Below are 14,477 nucleotides of genomic sequence, written 5' to 3'. Positions count from 1 at the left end.
GTTAAGTAATTTGAGCAACACCTGATATGCATCAAAGAAAATTAGAAATAATACTTTAGTATGCCGCCAAATGAAAAAGTAGAAAGATAAAACGGCCTTTACACTACTCGCGAAGAAATATTTTCGAAGGCAGTTTGCAAATGGAAATTAAGTTCCCACTAAAATCACGAATCACTGATTAATTAATTTTATATTTTTAATGGCACCAATTGATGACTAATTTATATCAAGAGACAAACTTTAAAAATCTGTTTGTTCGAGTTCGTATTTTTGAACTTTAATGAATCCGAACAATTCTGTATAATAAACAGAATTTTTAGAATTTTGGTCACACAATTCGTGGTTTTTAATTTGATCGGTCTGGTAGCATTGATAAAGAAGCCTCGCTTAGGCTAGGCGTAAATTGAGTCGCGTGAATCGCGTGTGACATTTTTTTTGAGAGAAAAAACCGATCATGGGCACTTGGTAAGACATATACATATATATTGCCATTACTCGCTGACGAGTATTCGTCACACATCAGAAGATGGCCACGCAAGGCGTTTTCTTTCATGAGCTTTTCTGTGACTGAAAAGCCCTATATGTGATGTTATCTGCCTACTACACTCCGGACATTCAAGAATCTCATTGCTTTGTTGCCTCTTTACTTTTTGGTTGTCTCTGTTAACTGAGTTTACAATTCTTCTCCATTGAGTTCTATTGTGAGCTGCTATTTCCCACTCATTCTGCATGTTAATTCCCTTTAAATTTTCGTGGAAAATGTCCTTGTACCTTTTCAGTTGTCCAACCGGCCTCCTCTTACCGTCTACAAGCTCACCGTAAAGCAGAGATTTTGGTATGCGATTTTCTTGCATTCTGCATACGTGACCAGCCTATCTTAGGCGGAATTTTATGACCATGACTTCAATACTCTCGCAGTTAGCTTTTTAAAGGACCGATACGTTTGAGACATGATCCACCGGATTCTTAAGAGTTGTCTAAGATGTCTCTGTTGCAACTTGTTTAATGCTTTCATGTGTCGGCGGTACGGCACCCAGGTTTCGCTCCTATATAACATAGTGGCGATTATAATTGCTCGGTACACTGCAAGTTTCGTTTTTGTACTCAAGTCATGATTGTAGAAAACCCTGTCTTGTAATTTTCAGAATGCTCTTGAGGCGCTGCTAATCCTGTTCTGAATTTCAGAGTCAATATTGGCCTTTTCCGAAATCAAACTGCCAAGGTAATTGAATTCCGCCACATATTCCAATAGTTCTTCTCCGATTTTTATAGCATTGTTGTGATCTTCCGGGGGAGTGCACATGATTTTGGTTTTGTCGATGTTTAGCTTAAGGCCCAGAGCCTCCTATGCCCAGGTATATGTGTTCAACATTTCTTGTAATTGTTGTAACGTGTTTGCAACTAGAGCGCAGTCATCAGCGTATTGAAGTTCTGTGATGAATTTTGTATGTGTTTTTGCCCTGAGTCTTCTTATGTTGAACAGACCGCCGTCGTATCTGTATCTAATGCCCAATCCTCTCTCCTGCAGTTTGCTGTCCACTATAAGGAGAGCGCTGTCATGAATATGTTGAATAGGAGAGGCGCTGACACATCCCTGCCTAACTCCTGTATCTGTTAGTAATGGATCGCTCAGTGATCCATGATGTGACACTCTTGACTTGTTGTTGTCATGGAGACTTTTACACACTGTAAGAAATGTGTTGGGTACTCCAAACTTTTTCATAATTATTGCCCAAAGCGCATCTCTGTTCACAGAGTCGAAGGCTTTTGTTATGTCGATGAATGCAACATAAAGTTTAGACTGCTGATCTTTTACTTTTTTCTGTAGTTGGCGTATGGAAAATATGGAATCGACGCGCGACGGTGCCGCGGTTGGTACGAAAACCGGTTTGCGATTGTGGAAGGATTTTTTCTATATATGGGTGCAGGCGGTTTGACGTAATTTTTGCAAGAATTTTTTTGTTTTGCAAAGAAAAAAATAAAAAAGCTTTGCAAGAAAAAAACCATCATGGGCACTTGGTAAGACAACCGAAGTAGTGACAGACTCTTACTGACTAAAATAACCCTCAGAACATTAATGTATCTCCTTCTGAACCGCATTAGCATTACTTCAGAAGGAGGGTTCTATGTAGATGTTCTATGTAGCTGGTTTGGACCTATCGTATCATACGTTCTCTCTCTCTTCTTTTTTTAGTATTGAAAATACTTCTGGCCGCGTTTATATGGGACCCATCTTTGAAAAAACGACATGCTAGAGCCGCATGGGTTCGATAACCTGCCTGTCAACACGTCGATAGTTTAGCCGGCGTTATAGGAATATGGGATAGGGCAAGGTCGTTCAAAGGCCGAAATGAGGTAGAGGTCGTAAATAAAATGATCCATAATGTTAAAATACGCTTCGAAGTGTTAAAAGTGTTGAAATTGATTAAAATCTGTTAGGTTTAAGATATTGGCGAGTACTTTTTGAGTTTTAAGTCAAGTATGTAGGTGAGAGAAATATTATGTGATTTATTCGATTGTATAAGCCGTGAAGCTAATAGGGTGTGTGTTATATTTCATGAATATTTCATTTTATTTTGTTCGTAACTATGAGTCTTGTAAGCTCACACTGTATTCGTAAACAATAGGGTATTATCCTTATTATGGTACTTATGCTTAATTTTATATGTATGGTATATAATTTTGTATTCTCTGTTTAATGTATTTGTACACATTTTTTTATATATTTCTTAATTATCATATTATTTAACAGTATCAAAAGTAATGTTGCCTCCCATTTTTATACAGGGCGGTAAAGTTTTCAGGAAAATCAGTTTTTTTTACAATAACACTGATACTATTTTAAATATCTTTTTAAAATTTAGTACACGTCTTCCATGTATCAAGATGTATGTATGTATTTTGTCATATAAAAACAGTTCTGTTATTTTTATTTCAGTTGCGTCCTTACGGGATTGGGTTAGTTAATTAAATTTGATTTCTTTTCGAAATACAAGACGTTTTTGAAAATGAAAATGTCTAAGCACCTCTCGTATCCCAACGATCTCATAACTTATCGAAAAGGTAAAAACTAATGGTTGTGTAAATTTTGAACCTATTGAATTATGCTAGAACTGCTTATTCCTAGTAAATTATGACAGTTAAAACTTATTTTTTTTTAATTTCATTATCTCTTGGATGGTCTATTTAATCATTGTCAATTTGTTGTTCTCCTTTGTGGCTTTATAAAAATAATATTTTTACGTATTTCTCCTTTTAAATTATAATTGACAACGACAAATCATAGGCTATCCTAGTCTTTGCAGTATAACTTAATTCAAAATTGGTCGCAAATTTCCTTAATTAACCTAGCATAAGTCGTAATACAGATTATATCAGTGTAGGAGTAATCAGATCGGAAGTCATAAGTTGAATCGGATATAAAATGCAAATATAATATATAAATATAAAATCCAATCAAGTGGTCTGTGGTACCTTTTAAAAAATGGCGGATAAGCGAAACGGTTCATCGTTCATTAACTGAATCTTCGTTAAAAAAATCTTAAATACTACAGAAGATGAAAAAAAGCTAGAAAACTTAAATTAAACGTCGAACGTTGTCGAGCCTATAGAAATCGCAAGAAAATTGCTAAAGTTTTATCAGTAACTACAATCGGTACTTTTTTCGACCTTGGAAGATTTTGAAGGACCATCAGAGACAACAGGAAATATAAATCAGGAAGGTAAGTAATAATACCTAATATGAATATGGTTAATAAATATTACCGTGACTTACCACTGGTGTATATACGGATATGGAAAACGTCTCGGAGAGCCAAGATAATAAAAATGATTTTCATAAGAAATAAGAAGTTTCTTATTCGCAGCATTTCAAAAATATTTTATGACAGGCCTCTGGACAGGCACACATGTCAAAGATATTAAACTAATCCAGCGTCCGTTTGTCGTTCATCGTTCCGTCAAACCAGTAAAATTGAAATATTATCTGTCATTTTTGAAATAAACCAATAAAACTAGTTAAAAAACAACAAGAGACTACGCATGACGGATTTATATTTAAACCCATCCATAGCTAACTTAAAAATATTGAAAACTTTTTTAGTAAAATAAATAGATTGGTATGGGATGTCATCTGCTTTTCTTGTCATCGTCTGTCTTACCTGAGAAAAAAACAGAGTATACATGTATACATTGATAATCTAATCAAACTGGTAGTTTCGACCTTTAAACCGATATTAATTATTATTACGTTTACTTTCTTATTTTTCAGAATTAATATTAAAAATTATAGGTACCTACAGTTAAAATCAGAAATTTTGTTTCAGATTTATATTTAATTAATAAAGTCCAATGCAAGAAACAACATAATGAAACCACCATCACTAAGTGTCAAGATTTTATATTTATGGTTATTACTTTAGAAAAATAATAAAAACTTTTTGTGACCAAATTTTATTTTCTACATTAATTTTTATTAATGTAATTTATTTTTGCTGCTTACCTCCACGACCTTACATTGCATCGTTTCTGTAACCAAGAAATAAATATCACAGTTCAGTAGTAAACATTATAAGGGTGACCGTAAAGTATCGAATAAGTTCGTTTAAAATTAAGGGGTGTGTAAAAAAAAAGTTTTTTTCTTCGACAACCGCCAACTTGTGTCTGGTATTTTCAATACGCCTATGATGGTTGCGCATGTTGCAAAATCTGTGAATTTTTTCATAAGGATTTCCTTAGCCATTTTGCTTATTTCGTTCTTCAGCATGGTGTCGATTAGGTTATCTGGTGTTAGTTTACCCACTTTCTCTTCTACAGCATATCTAATAAAGCTCCATCTTGCGCAATGGAAAATGTGTGTCCGATATTGTCAACCAGTTCGCAGTAACGAAAGTATCCGTATCCCTAAGGTGGAAGCGTTTAAAATAAGCTTCAAAGTATCCATGTCTGGATAATATTTGTGTTAGGTAGAAGTCGACTTTGCTATGATTTTTGGAGACCCAGGGCTCTATATTGCATATAAGAGGTCTTGTCCAACTTGCTATGGCTTCTTCATTAGACCACTCTTGTTGCAATGTCTTCATCATGTGTATGATCCTTGCATTTTTCCTGTCCCTTCTTTTTCCAGCTCTGCTCGATGAACGGCTAATAGATGTATTGGCGGGGTTCTTGCTATAACCAGTAAAGCACTTGTTGACGTAGTCATAAAAGCACAGGCAATTTTTATCGCCGATCACGTGTGACATGACCAGCGCGCGCCTCATTAGTTCAGACACAGTTTTTCGCGCGTCGCGTGTTTTACTTTTTTATTGTTGAATACAGTAAATTTGTTTCTTCGGAATCATCAAACTCTGATTCAGAACTAAAGTTTAGTAACAATAATTGTTTCGATGGCGAATCAGAAATGGCAAATGCAGGCGTTTTTGTACGGTCCCAATTTGTGGACCACTACGAAGCGCGTGTAGCCCGTCGTCGCGTCATGCCGGTCGCGCCATGTCGTGCCAGGGGTGCAACTTTCTTCAAGTTAGCAACCGATCATTTAGAAGCAATGTCGAAGCCACACCGATACTATGTTCATTGCAAAACTATTGTCGCTCAAATGCTGCGAAATATGGTATCACTATCACACTCTTGCACACGTGTCTAGACTGTCGCCTCGCCACAAAGCGAGAAATCAGAATATCGCTACGAATCGATGTTGCTACTGAACATAGTGCATCAAGCTACAAATTACTTTGCTATCGCTTTGAAACATGAACAAAGTTGTACCACAGGTCATGTCTCACGCGATTCAATTTGCGCCTAGCCTTACACGTTGTGCAATCCGGGAGTTCAATAATTGAGGTGATCGCGATTATAATCTATAAGTAAAAAAAGTTTAAAAAATAAGATATACCCCCTACAACGTTAAGCAATTTTTGTTGGATAGAAGAATTTTATTTACTACTGGAAAAAACAGTCACAAGCTAGTTTCTGTTTGGATTCTACGAAGTGGCACTTTCCAGAAAATTACATTTTTTTTAACTCTCTTTCAGTGGCGAAGTACACTGGCTTTATTAAGTGATATTTTATTATAGTACCTAACTTCTTTATTATTATTTTAGTGTAAAAGAAGTCAAAGAAAAAACTAATCTCACATGGCATGACAACAGTACAATTAGTTATCGATTTAGAAAGTTTTATTACTATGATCCAAAAAGTAGTCCAAGAAAAATGGAAGATGATAATATTACAACAATTAATACAGTCCCATTGGTAAGTTATAGTCTTTTGGTTAAAACAAATTAATTAATATATGATTTAAGTTTATATTAGCGTATGCATTATTATTATCAATATGCATTACTTATGCATTTTTATGCTACTAATGTAAAAATAACTTTGTTATTATATGTAAAAATGTTAAAATATAAATTGTAATAGGCTGGAATCAATACCAGAATATAAACAAAGTACAAAAAGCAAAATCTGGCCTAACCCCTACATGTATGCTATTCTCTGCATTAAGTTTATCAGACCTAAGAAAACAGTACAAGCACGCAGTTTAATACTAAATCAGTTACTACAAAAATTCTAGTAGTATAAAACCTATTCCAAAAAATAATAAAATATTACTTATCAGAAAACTCATCAATGCCAAAACATGTTTATGGTATTACTATAATTAATAAGGTATTATTATGGTTATATAAAAATAAAAAATTGGTATTCACTTCCGATTCAACTGAAATAAAGTCAACATGTTTTTTGAATGACTGCTTTAACCCAACAAACAAAAAAGTTATAAGCTTTTAAAAGTGGGTCGAACTAAAATGATAATACTGTACACGTCGGAGTAAACTTAAAAAAATCAAGTTTGTGCATAATTTAAATTCCAAAAACAATTTCTTGAACTGATTATGTGAAATCCCTGTCTACCGTCTAGAATTATATTATAAAAAAAATAAAATAACTCAACAGTTTAAATAAAATATTCTTAGTCCTTCTCTTATTCAATTACTTGGAACGACAGGAAGTGTTTTAACTAAATTAAACTGGACTAAACAGAATTTAAACTAACCAAAACCAACTTTAACTGAAAATTCAAATCTGGTATATTTTATTTAGCAACAAATTATCTGAGAAAGCTCTGTTCATACCAAATTAAATCTTTTGTATTCAAAATAGATCAATGTAGAAAAAATATTTCCTCTTCTAGACGAGAGTCATTTATCTTTTTTTATTGTTACTACTAATTAGTAGAACAACTGTAAAAATTTGAAAAACGAAAAGTTTGAGAGATATAGTGAGTTTCTAATTTATTCGTTTTCAGTTTGATGTAATAAGTGTACTTAATTTTGATTTAAAAATATACTTCGTAAAATGTAATTTATATCGTACAAGAAAGGTACAAGTATCAAATTTCCAATTTTAAATTCCAGTTTTCTACATTATTTTTTATGAGAAAAACACCCTAGTTAAACTAGCGTTACGTACCTCTGAATATCTCTAAATCATCACGTGAATAGAATCACTTCATGATAACATAGTATAGGACATAAATCGGGATTGAATGACGTATTCTACTATTTTCGGTCACTTCCGGTATTTTTCGGTCTTTTCGGAATTTCTATTTTTGGTTTTTTTACTTTATTTGATAGAAAATAAAATTCTGAATAGAATGATCATATATCAACTTTTGACATTTTCAATTAAAAAAAATTGTATTTAAAATTTCAGTCTACAGTGTGTCCCCGGAATGTCTTTGCAAGAGGAAAACCTTTTTTATTATTGACATTTTGAGAAAAGTGCATTCTTCATAAAAATTTTTGCTTATTCTAAAATGGTTCATGCCTTTTATAATTTTCCTAATTTCCATACCGTTTTATAGAAATTTAGGAAAAACATGAAAATATGGTTGAATTTCTAAAATTCAAAACGCGCTTCTATGGTAATATAACGTCATTTTCATTCTTTGATAGATTTTTATTCATAGAATTATATATAATTAACGTAATATTTTTTATTGTTTTAAAATGTTAAAGAAGCACAACATTTTTTAGTTCAATGCTACGGGAAGGGTGCTGATAGTTATCGGAAAATATGATACAGAAATATGATACAGCAACAAAGAATACGACGTTAATCAAAATTAATACACTACTCAAAACAATTACCGCATATTTTCTATAAAAAAATATTAATTTGAAAAACAAGACATTTTGAATTCCCTGACGTACGATTTTAAATAGTATGGATACTGTGAAGGGAAATTCGATACAATAAGTCTGCGCGCTAACCTGTAATTTTTAGTCGGCCGACTATCTAGTTGCAAAAGTGAAAACAACACATACTTATAAAGTCGATCGGCCGACTATTTGATTGCATGTAAGCGCGGCTCCATAAGGATATATTGGTTACAAATATGCACCTAAATAGTCGGCCGATTAAAAATTGCCTATCAGCGCATAGCCTGGGTCTACGCAATGTAGTCAAATATTGGTCCGATCCACGGTGGACAATTTTAAAGAAGTAGGTGGTAAAAATGTTTTAATAGTTTGCAATGTGGAAAAAGACTTAATTATATCTCGGACAAATGTAAAAAACTAAAATGTTAAATAATTTATTAACATTTTTAGAAAAAAAGATAAATAAATATTAAATGATGTATTAAAAAAAATTACAAATAAGTTTCAGTTCCTAATTTAACTAAATTTAATAATGACTAAGTATATAAATAAATATAATATGACTATAACTATATCATGTAACTCTATCATACGAGTATAACTATAAATAATTTAAAATTTACTTTCTTCAGACTCGTATTTGCTTGCTTCGTCATCGGATAAGTGATCTACAGAAATATTAGTAAGTGGGGATGCTTTAATATCTAGGCATTTTAAAAGACTAAGTACTTCTTTGGAAAATGTTGACGTTGATTTTTGTTTTATTTTTCCTGTAACTGGTTATTAGAGGATCAGATGATATGAGAAGCATTCTAAGTAAGTCTTTATTCGTGGCAGTTCTTGATATTTTTTGAGTGTTGTGCTCTCTAAATCTTCTATAGTTTTTATTTAATGCCTCATGAGCTTCTTCGGAAAGTTGCCCAGTAGGCACCAAACAATTTCTTATTACATCGCCTGCATGGAAGAGAATTTTATGTAAGGTAACTGGCATATAATACCACGAATAAAGACTTAGGTAGAGTTCTCTAGTTCCTTCCGCGTATTTCTCAAATTGTTCAATATTTACATCATACCGTCATTTTGCAGGCACTGTAATCAGAGTGCCTGCAAAATGACGCTAAAAACCTAGTTATTATTCTTTCATCCAGACCTGTAATATCTGCACTCTTTTATGGGCTTTGGAAGAATTTTCTGGCCGTGTTGCCAACCGTTGTTGATCCGAAACCAGGCTTTGGCCTATCTACAATTAATCCCATTTCTATTTTAAATTTTCTTTGGATTTCTGACTTTTTCTGCTTTTCAACTTCAGCTTTAGATTCACTGCCTTTTGCTTGCCACGATTTTAAATTTAATTTGTAACTAATATGCAACAGACATTCAAAAGATCTTATCCATGCATGTAAAGTAGATATAGGCCCAAACCCATAGTTCTCAACAATGATAGAGGCCTTATTTGGCTCTAAGTTCAGAGTTTTGGCGTTGCTTTGCAGATATAACAGGTCTGAGAAGATTTGTTACCAGTCAGCGTATTGCACACCTTCCCATCAACCATCGTCAAAAGAAGCTGATGATGGATATTTATTGAACAGTTTCCATTACTAAGACTGACTTCCGTTGGACGTAACTTTAAAATTTGGTTCTGAATAACTTTTGTTTCTAAATTCACCATATCATTTGTTTCTTTTGAAAATAGAAATTTTATTGGACGGCATAGTCTGGTTGATGACGTGCTTTGATTCTGCCAAATGAGGGTTTGCGGATCATTAATAGGGTGCATTTTAATAGGCACAAAAGAAAAAGTAAACAAATATTCATCATCAGCTTCAAAGGAATTATTAAATTTTTGCTTATATCTACTATGCCCGGAACTACCATCGCATCCCCACTTACTAATTAAAAGAAGTTCACTTACCCTTATCGAAATTGTAGCAAACTGCTTTAAAACAGATTCTTGCACTATAGACAAACGTTGCGCAGTATGATCATGTAACGCCTGAAGATCAATTTCTGCTTTTGTCTCACAAACACTAATAAATTCACTTAATGGACTACATTCATTTTTTGCTTTTTGCAGCTCAATATATGATGGATATAGGAAATGCCCTGCTTCACGAGCACTTTTTCTCAGATGAATATATATTGTTGTTTTGTCAATCTTAAATCTACATAAAGAGCCAAAGCCTCATCCCTGCTGTATTGTCGCACGTTTTTGATTTCCTTTTCCCGTCTTAAAAGCTTGATCTGGGTTGAGCGATTTGGCGATGCCGAACTAAATTCCTTTATTGAATTGGCTGCATATCTTTTACCATCAGCTCTGAGAGCAACCTCAGTTGCAAACGTTAGTTCTTCAACACTGGAAGAAAGCAAATGTTGAACTTTTTTTTTCTTTGATCGATATTTAACTTCTTCGAATGGTTTTGGCGGTCGTCCGGACGATCTCGGTTGTTCTAACCCCGTGCAATCATTAATAGTCATCTGAAAAATTAAATCATCCCCATCTAACCAGTCCGCACACTTCTTTAAAAAATAGTTCATTTTTCTGCCCGACTTTTCCCATCTTTCTTTAATTTTCTTTGAAAAATCGTAAACAATGCTTTTCCACCGAGCCTGAGTTTCTTTATTTACTGTCCTCACTTGATAGTTTTCCATTAAAATTGTAAGCAAAGATTCATACGAATTTTTCTTTACAGACTGATGCCATATTTGAAAAAACGCTCTTCTAGAGACGTTAAACATGATTCCTAAAACAAGAAAAAAGGAACTGTTTCGCAAGTTTCCGCAAAAACTAAAATATATTGCCGAAAAGGTAATACTCCAGACTATTGAAAAATGCACTTTTCTTCTTGGCATTACTTGGCTTTTTACTATTTCTCATTTACAAAACCGAAAAATAATAGATTTTAATAATACTTACGATTATCACAACAATTTCAGCTTAAACTTCGTAAACTTTTGATAAACTACGACCTGCTATTTGAAATGTCTCTTTTAACATTTGTTTCTCTAATTTGTCTCTCTATTTGTTTTGTTATTAGAGTTGTCATAGTGCTTGACATGGCCTTCTATGTGAAAATATAGTTTAAACTTGTAATGTTTACGAAAAAAAAAGCAAACAAATTGCATATTTTTTGAAAGTCGTCAGTTTGAACTTTGATAAATATTATCATATGTAATTTCTGATTATAATTAATTAATTTTCTTGTTAGTTGATAAGTTGTAACTCAACTGATATTGTAAAAATAGACGATTTTTAGTGAATTAGATTTAATTAATTTAGAAGTGAGTTATTACCACCTAGATATCGATTTTAAAAGGTTTTTTACCTCCCCCTCAAAACAAAAAAAAATTCTTAATATGTCAATAATAAAAAATATTTCCTCTTGTAAAAACAATCCGGGGATATACTGCAGAGTACCATAGCTGCGTTAAAACTACTAATTTTTAATTACGGAACCTTGGAAAAACAGATTTGATCATCTAATGTTTTTCGTATCTTTTCCTGGCCGGTTAAAAGATGACCAAATCGTATTATTCAATTCAATTTTTCAACTGGAACGAGGGTGGCTTTTTATCATATTTTTAGAAAAAGCCCTTTTTACGAATAATTTGGTACCATATACTTGGTATATCGAGTCAAGTGTATGTACATATAACCAGTGTATGTATGATGATGATGGATGATGTATGGTAGTATGATTGAAATTTCAATACAATTTTTTTTGGAGAGAAAATGTCAAAAGTTGACATGTGATATATGTCGTTCTATTCAGAATGTCATTTTCTACCAAATAAAGTAAAAAAAAATACGGAAGGTAACATTTTAAAATCAAAAGTTGTAGTCATTTCCAGTGAAACAGGAAGTGACAGAAGCCGAAAGTAATTGAAAACGTCAATCAATCGTGATTTATGTCTACACTATACTAACATACGAAATCGTGTTTTTTATATAAAAAATACAAAAATAATAGAGGTGAGCCACGTCGATTTTAAAAAAACACCCGGTATCTCAGAGAAGAAACTTAATTTGGGGCAATTTTTGGTAACACTGTAAATGTAATAAATGATAATAAATGCATTTTATTCTTTAGTAAAGTGATGTAAATATTTTTAGACGATAGGTTTCAAGGCAAAGAATTTTAGTTTCTTCTTGAAAAGATTGATATCGATGTCACTGTCGAGCATTTCCAAATTGTATGTTAGAAAAACAGCCAAGGAAATACTTTTTTGATGGATATGAAGAAGGTATTCTTAGTGTTTTAAGTAGCTTGCCTTTAGTCGATGTCCAGAACAAATTCGGAATTTTTTATGGGGTAAGTGAAACTTAGACGTAAAACATTATACAAAAAATGTGTTTAGAAATTAATTTAGAATCTTAAAGCTATATGCAATTTGGTTCTATTTAAAATATACAAGGGAAAAGACACCAGAGAATATCTTGAACCTAAAATATTCCCAACTGAATTAAAATTAGATGATAAAAATACTACACTCACCGGCACGAAAAATGGGCACCTTAAAGTTTTCATGTATTCTAAAGTTCTATATTATATATTGTGTTCTAGTGGACCGATTTTGACGATTTTTTAAGCAATTTGAAGCTATATTATTTGAATTTTAGTACCAATTTCTAAATTAAAGATGAAAATGCCATCTGTGAATTATACGAGGGAAAACAAAATGTTGATATTTTTGTGAAAGTTTGCAAAATCCTGTGAAGTACGTTAACAAAAACAAGGATTTTAAAAATTACTTTTACTATTACTTTATCATCTATATGTATCTTTTCTCGATAGTTTATTTTTGATTATTCACCCCAATTGCTTTTTTTTTGGAGATATTCGCTTTTGAACAAGACACTAACATTTTTTTGAATTTTCTGTGTTAAAACCATGTTCTTGCTTTTGGTCCTAGTCTAGACCTATAAAATAGTGGTTATGATTTATGTAATGTCACTGGCTTTGGGGAAAAATAATATTATTATTGTCTGTTACTTTAGCACGTAAGGTTTTACGTCTAAAAGTTGATCTCAGCCATGATCAATTAAAGCAGCAATAGCCGATACTTCAAAACTTAAATCCATCTCTACTAGAGAAAACGACGATAAACAATAATAATATGACTTTTCAATGACAGTGACATTACAAAAACAATAAACACTATTTTATAAGTGTGTTGATGAGGGACACAATAGTATATTGTGTAATAAGTTTTGAAAAAGACTCTTTGCACACGGGTGTGACGGTTTATTGCCAAAAGTTTCACGAGTGTGCAAAGAGCCTTTTTCAAACGTGTTGCACACTATACTTTTTCTACGACTGCATATCACAAAATAACAAATTAATATTCTTTGTAAATTTATTTAAATTTCCAACAATATTATTTAATGACAATAACAGGTGAACAAGTTTTCTATTTTTTACATTTTTGAAAAAATAAAATTGATGTTATAATTAATGGTAACTTTAGAACAGTTTTTAAAATTAATTATTGGAATATCCCTTATATTTTCATAATTTTCTGTAATATTCAGAGAATATTCGAACGAATATAATTGGGTCGCTGGGTCATCCCTTGGCAAAGGCTGCAAAGGTATTTTTGAGGGAATGTTGGACGATGATGGCTACACAGACTTCATTATTTTATTAGATACTTTTATTTTGATTTCAATGACTCACCAATATATCCTTCGGGAACGGCACTGGAATGCCAGCCCCCATGGAGTGGCGCTTCAAAGTTAGTAAGTCACTGCATTGACAAATATTGTGGCTGATGATCGCCGAAAGCAATGCCCGGTGTATTTTTCTGGATTCGGAAGATTCAGAAATTCGGCGATTTTTCTTGCCATATTTCCTATTTTGTTGATACCAACAACCTGTTTTGTGCATTTACCATTGCGATAATTAAGAAAAAAAACTTTTTTCTGTTATATTTTGAGGACGAAGACTAAGATATTTCTTGCAAATTTCATAAAAAGTACTTGTAATTGTAAAGGATCTGGGTACTTCTGTTTTTGAGTGTTTTATTTGCACCTGTATTGCTGAATCAAGGTCTTTGATATCCTCAGTTGTTAATCTGCAGAGCTCGTCCCGCCTGCAAGCTCTTGTTAATCCAATTGTCACGATAGTCTAAGAAGTTAAGATACTATATTATTTCCTAATTTATTAATATTATTATCTGAGTAAAGTACCTTAACAAGCAAATATTTATTGTCTGGAACAGTAGATAAGAACCGATAAAAATTCTTTTCTGATTTTCGCTTTAGGAAAGCAACCAGTTTCATATAATTACCCAAATCGACGTTGTGTTTTATCT

At 32.6% G+C, this 14,477-nt stretch overlaps 1 protein-coding gene across 1 annotated transcript in view; it reads left to right on the top strand.

Annotated features, from left to right (window-relative positions):
* LOC115883488 (protein peste-like) overlaps positions 1–14,477 on the top strand; it is a 67,257-nt gene that overhangs the window by 30,169 nt on the left and 22,611 nt on the right. Inside the window, 3 exon segments of the mRNA XM_030901852.1 lie at positions 6,102–6,252; positions 12,277–12,387; positions 12,389–12,475. Coding sequence (XP_030757712.1) covers positions 6,102–6,252; positions 12,277–12,387; positions 12,389–12,475 — 349 coding nt within the window.

Source organism: Sitophilus oryzae, unplaced genomic scaffold (assembly GCF_002938485.1).
Source record: "Sitophilus oryzae breed Bouriz unplaced genomic scaffold, Soryzae_2.0 scaffold_191_pilon_pilon, whole genome shotgun sequence".
NCBI classification, from domain to species: domain Eukaryota; kingdom Metazoa; phylum Arthropoda; class Insecta; order Coleoptera; family Curculionidae; genus Sitophilus; species Sitophilus oryzae.
This window is presented reverse-complemented; position numbering and strand designations above follow the sequence as displayed.